Source organism: Panicum virgatum, chromosome 6N (assembly GCF_016808335.1).
Source record: "Panicum virgatum strain AP13 chromosome 6N, P.virgatum_v5, whole genome shotgun sequence".
Lineage (NCBI taxonomy): Eukaryota > Viridiplantae > Streptophyta > Magnoliopsida > Poales > Poaceae > Panicum > Panicum virgatum.
Window position 1 is genome coordinate 10,230,820 of NC_053150.1, and position 8,107 is coordinate 10,238,926.

The 8,107-nt window shown below is 47.2% G+C and overlaps 1 protein-coding gene and 1 pseudogene across 1 annotated transcript; one reads left to right on the top strand and one right to left on the bottom strand.

Annotated features, from left to right (window-relative positions):
• Nucleotides 1-239: 239 nt before the first annotated feature.
• On the bottom strand, nucleotides 240-1,231 carry LOC120677899 (annotated as a pseudogene).
• Nucleotides 1,232-6,488: 5,257 nt separating this feature from the next.
• LOC120677796 (germin-like protein 8-8) lies at nucleotides 6,489-7,645 on the top strand. The gene is made up of 2 exons (XM_039958994.1): nucleotides 6,489-6,686; nucleotides 6,845-7,645. The coding sequence occupies exons 1-2, from the start codon at nucleotides 6,569-6,571 to the stop codon at nucleotides 7,402-7,404; spliced, it is 678 nt and encodes a 225-aa protein (XP_039814928.1). The 5' UTR covers nucleotides 6,489-6,568; the 3' UTR covers nucleotides 7,405-7,645.
• Nucleotides 7,646-8,107: the final 462 nt, after the last annotated feature.

Sequence of the window (8,107 nt, forward strand, 5' to 3'; positions counted from 1 at the left end):
CCAAGCCGTCCGCTGCCCCGCGCCCCCGATGACCTGCCGCTGGAGGCGTCGCCGCCGCCAGCGAAGGCAACGATGCCCTATGCCCTCCCGCCCACCCGGCCGCCCCCGTCGCACGTGCCATGGATGCCTTGCTCCTCGCCTTGCTCATCGCCGCGGCCGCGGACGCGCCACTCTCCCTTGTCGCGCGCGCCCCTCCTGGACCTCCAGCACGCCTTGCCACTGCGCGCTGCACGCCACCGTCACCTCCCCCGGTGGCGGCGTCCTCTTGGAACACGAGCGGGGCTGTCGTGGTCGCCCACGAGCGCGGTGGTAGCGCGGATGGCGAGCGCGGCCCAGAGCCCATCCACGCTACACAGGAACTGCCACAGCGCGCCATCCGTGAGCACCGCTCGCGTCAACCGCGCGGCGTAGTAGCGGCTCTCCTCTGCGGAGTCCGTGGACGCGCCGATGGCCGTGCTCTCCGTGAGCCCGTACCCCTGCAGGATCTCCACCTGCGGGTACTTGTCCCTGAACCCCTCGATGAGCTCCTTGCTCAGCAGTGCCCCGCCAGAGAGCACCTTGCGCAGCTGGCCGAGCGGCAGCGGGCCAGCGGCTTAGGGTGCGCCACCATGGAGACCAGGATGGGCGGCATGAGCGGCAGGTAGGTGACCCCGTACTCGTTGATGGCGCGCAGCATCTCGGGGAACTCGTACTTGGAGAGCACGACGATGGTGGCGCCGCATCCGAGCAGCCCCGTGGCGAAGGCGACGAGGCCGTAGACGTGGAACATGGGTACGGTGCAGAGGAAGGCCTCAGTCCTGTCAGAGCTCTCGAGGCGGAATCGCGTCATGATAATCTGCACCATGGAGATGAGGCTCCGGTGCGTGGCGACGATGGCCTTGCTGGGCCCCGTGGTCCCCGAGGAGTAGAGCAGCGTGGCCGGGTCGTCCTGCGTGACGCGCTCGCTGCGGCGCGTGGGGTCGGGCGTCGTGGCGGAGATCTCCCCGATGGTGGCGATGACGGCGCCGTAGTCAGAGGGGAGCTGCGCGGCGTAGTGGGCGGCGTCGGCAGTGGCACCTGCGTAGCGGGCGGCGTCGGCGGAGGCGGCTGCCTGGCTTCGGCGGAGGCGGCTGCCACGGGGATGTGAAGCGTTCTCGGTGGCATTGGCAGCAAAGCAGAGGGGACGGACGGCCGGGCTGAGCTCCGTCTGATGTTGACAGAATTTTCTAACGGAAGGTGACGGGAAGGTCATACAAGGGATAGAAAATAAAACAAAGGATATACAAGAAAGTTTCATTTTATCAGGGCCATACAAGGAAGTGCTATTTTCTCTAGGGCCATGCAAGGAATTTCCCCTAACTAAAATCATGCACTTGAAAATTAAGTTGTAACGCGTAGTACTGGATGTCAATAATATAATAAGTAGTTTGAATGAAATAAATTTGTTCTACATTAATTAAATTAGAGTACGTAGTTTTAAATTTTCAAAAAAAATTATTATAATCCAACTTCAAATTGCAACCGGGCATAATTGTACTACTCTAGTCCACATCTTCTTCTTTTTTTATTTGAAGCTTGTTACAACTTTTTTCCAAGATTCTAATTTAATCAAAAAATGTGTTTTGTTGGAGAACGAGATATAATGGGATGAATCCATCCGCCTCCATCATAGTCGTGTCACATAATAAGTTATTAGGATCTGGCGCGAACTGACCTCTGGGCCAAGCTTCTCACCCATGCATACTTGAGTGTTGCCTCGCTAAAATCCAAGCTGGAACCGTTCAGCCACGTAGCCTTCTACCCTTGCCCGCCCATGTTGCTCCCAAGCCTCGCCTCCTCTAGCCGTCATGACGCGAGACACCATCGAAATTCGAAGGTCCCAGTCCTACAGTTGTATTGATTTTGCTCGAGTCGTCCTAACTATGGAACGTCCTAACTATGGAACGGATATTTGCTTCTTAGAATAATTATTTAAATTTTTATTAGCAATTGAAAGTCCTCAACATGAGTGACGTGTTTGTATTCTCTAAGCACTACTACAGAACACCACATCAATTATGTGCATATGTCCCGGTCACATTTGAGCCCGGGACTAATCAAGGCTTTAGTTCCGGATCCAACGGCTAGAGGATGGGAGGGATCTTTAGTCCGGGTTGAAATCACCAACTGGGACTAAAAGTCTTTCTATAGTTATGGTTATTATTACTGATCGGGACTAAAAGTTCAGATTTTTTAGTCCCAATTAATAACACCAACTCGTACTAAATGATCACCATTTAGTCCCAGACTAAAGGCACAAAATTAAGTTTTACATTCATAGTTTTATACCAATTATGTTTCCAGCCTTGAAACTATTGAAAAAAATAGGCTTTGTAATTAATCATTAATAACATACTATGATGCATCGTGATCGACCCTGTATTATGTTAATTAATAAAAAGACACATTTCTTAAAAATCTCCTACAAATTTTATGCGACGCCTCAATCATGGTGTGGTTGCCTATGATTTCAAACGTTGAGAAAGCACCTTTGTGTAGAGGTGCGGAGTTGTGGGGGTATATATATATCACTACTACACAAATTTTTTCTGAGACGATCAAAATCTATTAACAGAGGCAATTTTTGCAACCGTCTCGTACCAAGGGTCATAGTAAATAAACCCTTTTCTGAGGCGGTTGTGCGCCCACCTCAGCCAATTAAAAATAAAAAACAAATGAAAATAAAAAAACAGTGGCTCGTCGGCAGTGGCGGCGGATCCGTCCCGCCCGCCGTGCACCGCGACCACCCGCCGCCGCCAAGCCCGCGACCCCACCGCCGCCGCGACCATCGCCGCCACCGCGCCCGCGACCCGGTCGCCATCGCGCCCATCGGCGCCGCGAGATCCGCCGCGCCCCGGCTGGATCCGCGCCACGCGCTGCGGCCCCGGCCGGATCCGCGCCACGCGTTGTGGCCCCCGCCGCCGCAGCGATCATCGTCGCCATCGCCGCCGCGGGATCCACCGCACCCGGCCGGATCCGCCGGACCCCGCCCAGAGTCGCCGTACCCCGGTCGGATCCACTGCGCCCCTGCCCGCATCCACCGCTGGCCCCTTGGATCCGCTGGTGGAGGCGCTCGGCCGGCCAGTAGAGGCACTAGGCCGGTAGAGGCGCCGGCTGCCGTCGACATGGGGCCGCCGGGGTTCGAGGTGGCGCCGCTACCCGTTGGCCCCTCGGATCTGCCGCCGGTGGAGGCGCCGGCACGAGCCCACCCGCCCGCGTGCTTGAGGGAGAAAGCGGCGGCGGGTTGAGCGGATTGGATGGAGAGAGAGAGATCGGAGAGGGAGAGAGAGATATTGGTTAGGGTTTGGCTGGGGGCATGGATTTTTAATGGGCTGGACCCATTAACTGATGCGGGCTGTTGTAAATGGACCGCCTCTGAAAATACGATGATTAACAGAGGCGGTCACGTTAAAGGTGACAACCTCTGTTAATTAATTTTTTGAGGCGGTTTTTATAACCGCCTCTGTTGATAAGAAATGACCGGCTCTGTTAATATTGGGCATTAACAGAGACTGTTATTTTTTGTGCCCGCCTCATCAGAGATGCTGAAAAAGGTCGTTATAAATCAGTTTTTGTAATAGTGTATATGACTCCACCCAACACTCTCAAACTCCTTGTGCACACAATTAACAGGTAAGATGGTCGTGAGCACTCCCCTGATGGGTGTACGTAGAAGCTGAGGGTCATCAATCAGTAACAAGGTTTCAATCGATCGGATAGTAAGATACAATGGCAAACTCCATTTGCAAAAGGTGTGCTTAAGGTTGAGCTCAGAGTGTCCCAAAACACGCACACATCATCCCCCACGTCAGATTATATTACAGTAGCAATAGAAAGCTAGCTTTGAAATTAAAGGTTGATAACAGAGACCATTTCATCCTTGTCTACTAGAAAAGTCACACTACTAGAAAACGGGCCAAAGGTACCAGTTGCTTTTGCAACCGGTACTGACACGCATCAGTACCGGTTGCAAAAGCAACTGATATCTTTGGCCACCGGCGATCAAAGGTAGGGGGTTTGGTACCGGGTTAAAGTATTACCCGGTACCAAAACCCCAGTATAGACACCGATTAGTGCCACCAACCAGTTGGTGGCACTAACCGGTGCCTAAAGGGCGGACAATGGCACCGGGTTTTGCCATGACCCGGTGCCGCCAATTGCCCACAACAAAGGCACCGGTTGGTAACTTCAACTGGTGTCTATGTCTATTATTTGGCACCGGTTGTTGAGCACCAACTGGTGCCTTTGAACCACGTCTATAAATACCCCAACCCCTTCCCCATCCAAGCTGTCGTGAACTCACTATTCATGGCAGCTGAGTGAGGGGAGGGGAGGTGAATTTTTGTTTTTTTTAAAAAAGTTAGTTATTTTTCTCCATAATTTAGTAATTGGTTTTTAGAAGCAGTTATCACTTAATTTAGTTTATAAATGTGATAATTATTTTTAGTTGTAGCATTTTATTGTAGTTATGTGCATTATCAATTTATTTGATATGTGAATACTATCAAATTATTGTATTTATACCACATTTACCATCGACAAGCCCTCGACGCCTCTGTCATCACCATTTGGGTTTTGTAAGTATCACCTACCTCTACATTAATACTTTTTGTTAACAAGAACATAATTATATGTGTGCATTATAAAATTTCTATTGTATCGTTTAGACAGGAGACCCAAAGAAGCCGAAAACATGGATGTCACCATCAGATCGGCTTCATGTCTCCTTTGCTAGTCAACCAGAAAGTGCTCAACGAAAATTACAAGGAAACGTGCCAAAACATATACGATTCATTGACTAGGCAAAATTACAAATCCTATATATTCATACCATACAACTTTGGGTAAGCCTTGGTCGACTCAATCCTCTGTTATATTACTAAATAAATACTAAGTCGTCTAATGCATGTATGTATATATCCTATCTATATCCGCAGTTATCATTGGATTTTACTCATACTTTCCGTAGAGACCGGCAATCTTATAGTCTTTGACTTAATGAGAAATCCAAAGTCCGCAATACAACATATCCTAGACCCCCTTGAACAGGTAAGTTCAGTTTGCACAATTAAATCTTTTTTTTTGTTAATAACAATTTCTAAATATCAAACTTAACTTAGAGCGCAGGGTTTTGAAAAAATTTGTGAAAAATAACAAAGGACGTGGTCAATGGAGGCCCGAACTGAACATTAACATGGATTATCCGGTATGTTGATTCATAAAGATTTGTCTAGTTAAGTATATAATCCCAAATTGTTCTAAATTGAGCAATTTATTTTTTTCTCCTTAAGTGTGCGAGACAACAACAAGGAACTGATTGGTGCAGGTACTACGTATGCGACTACTTGCACATCATGACTCCATGCGGGAAGGCTACTGATGAAGACACGAGAGTACGTTCAAACCGTTCACTAGTATATTTTCATAATTGTATTAACGCACATGATGTTAATTCTTTTTTTCTAAATGATAGATGTCTCAAATGGGGGATGAATGTTACTCTACTGATCGGATCAACGCCGTGTGCGAGCAGCTCGCCGGATTCATTTTGAACGAGATCTTGGATCCTAGAGGCGAGTTCTACCACGACGGTCACATCCATAGAGGACTTTCATCGACCTCCTAAGGGGACCAGTAGTTGGACTACAAACATGACTTGTACATTTGTAAATATTTTTAAACATTATGTCTTGATGTTTGTAAATTTGTAAATATATTAGTTCATCTAATTAGCTTAATTATATGCTCGCATTTCACTTTTAGTTAGTTTCAAATATTCTCTGAAAACAAACACGAACGACCAATGAACGTATAGTACTGTAGAACTTGAGTGCGTTTAGCAATTATAAAAGAATAAACAGTAATAAATATAACAAACAAAACTGAATTTGGGAAAAAAAAGGGAAAAGGTCATTGATACCGGTTGGAAAGACCAACCGGTACCAATGGGTGCCTAAGGCACCGGGTTAAATACCCGGTGTCCTAAGGCGAGGCCATTGGTCTCGGTTGGCAGGAACCGGTTGAAAAACCGGTGCCTAAGGCCATTTCCAACCGGTTTCCATGGCCCGTTTTCTAGTAGTGTCAAGCAGTACTGGGAGTATTGTAAGCTAAGATATAGGTGACGTGCACCACGCTTAGATAAATATTGAATATGCAAACACACATACATGAGCAAAAAAACAGGTATCATTTTACTAAAGATTTGCTAGAGCAAAATAGACCACGTCAGAATAGTTATTAGTTGGCAGAGTAAAAACGATTAAAATTAAAGTTGGGGTAGCTTTGAAAAGTTCATAAAGATAATGTACTACGTAGTTTCATCAACAGGTTCTCTACCACACCCGGAGACCAATTCTTCTGTTGGTCGGCTCAACTTGACTTGTTCAGTCGCCCACAAGTTCCCGCTGCCGCGTGGTGTGGCTATATAAGCACATCCATCTTCCTCCATAGCGGACCATCAGCAGAACAAACACACGCACCTGTGCTTAGCATATTGCATTGTACAGAGCACAAATACACAAAAGGGAGGAGAAAGCTAAATTCAAACAAAATGGCCAGCTCCTCTTACTTCCTTATGTCAGCTCTTCTAGCACTGCTGTCCTCTCAGGTCATTGCTTCTGATCCGAGCCCGCTCCAGGACTTCTGTGTCGCCGACCTGTACTCTCCTGGTACGTATGTGCACTTAGTTTACTTCAGTTTTTTATGTTCTCATGCTAAACCACTGATCAGCACAGTATTCATTCGTTAAGCACACAAATGCATACTGCAAACATTTATATGTACATCCTAATTTCTTATGTCTGTGTACTTTCTATAATCCATACAGTGAAGGTGAATGGATTCGTGTGCAAGGACCCCATGGCTGTTAGTGCAGATGACTTCTTCAAGGCAGCCAACCTTGACAAGCCTAGAGACACCATGAAGAGCAAGGTGGGCTCTAATGTCACTTTGATCAATGTCATGCAGCTCCCTGGCCTCAACACTCTTGGCATCTCTTTGGCCCGCATCGATTATGCTCCCATGGGTGAGAACCCACCGCACACCCACCCACGTGCCACTGAGATCCTCACGGTGCTTGAGGGGACCCTGTACGTTGGGTTTGTCACCTCCAACCCAAACAAACTCTTCGCCAAGGTTCTCAACAAGGGTGATGTATTTGTATTCCCTGAAGGGCTCATCCATTTCCAATTCAACCCCATCCACGACAAGCCAGCAGTTGCTATTGCTGCGCTCAGCAGCCAAAACCCTGGGGTCATTACCATCGCCAACGCGGTATTTGGATCAAAGCCACCAATCTCTGATGATGTTTTGGCCAAGGCATTCCAAGTGGAGAAGGGGACAATCGATTGGCTCCAGGCTCAGTTCTGGGAGGACAACCACTACTAAAAACTACAACATGTGAGATGATGCATATCTTGAATCTCCAGGAAATGCATGTGTTTAATCTTTATGTAACAAACAATAAAAGCAAATGGTGTGTATCGAGTTCTGTACCAAGTTTGTTTAAGGCCCTCAAATCACTTCGAAAATTAGAGTTCCTATCAAAATAATGTTGTATGATATGATGTACTAATGAGTTTTCCTTTACATGAATAAAGTGGTAAGTTGCATGAAGTTATGACAGAAATTTTATATTGACAGCTGACTCATGATGCAATTATACATAAGTTATGTGTCATCAAAGGCGGAAAGGCAAACTTATGTGTCATCAAACCATCTACAGCTTCCATTTGCACAATCATTACGACCCTTTTAATTTTGGTAAGGAGAAGAAACTGCACGCTTTGAATATCACTGCCTAATCTAGCACCCTCCTTGCCTCCCCAGCATGCCACTTTCATGTTGCGCCATCTCCGTACGAGGCAAAACGTCACATAGTTCTTTTAGGAAAAAGAAAAATCATTGGAGTTGAGGATATTTCAGACAAGTTAAAAGATTTTGATCAGTTTGATGACCGTCCCTCATTCTCAGGCGACGTTGACCCCAGCATCCTATTATCCAAAAGGGACGCTCCTTACTTACGCCACGATTGCAACCAAAGGATGTTCGTCAAAAGGAAAGCTATCAATTTTTCATTAAATAATGATGA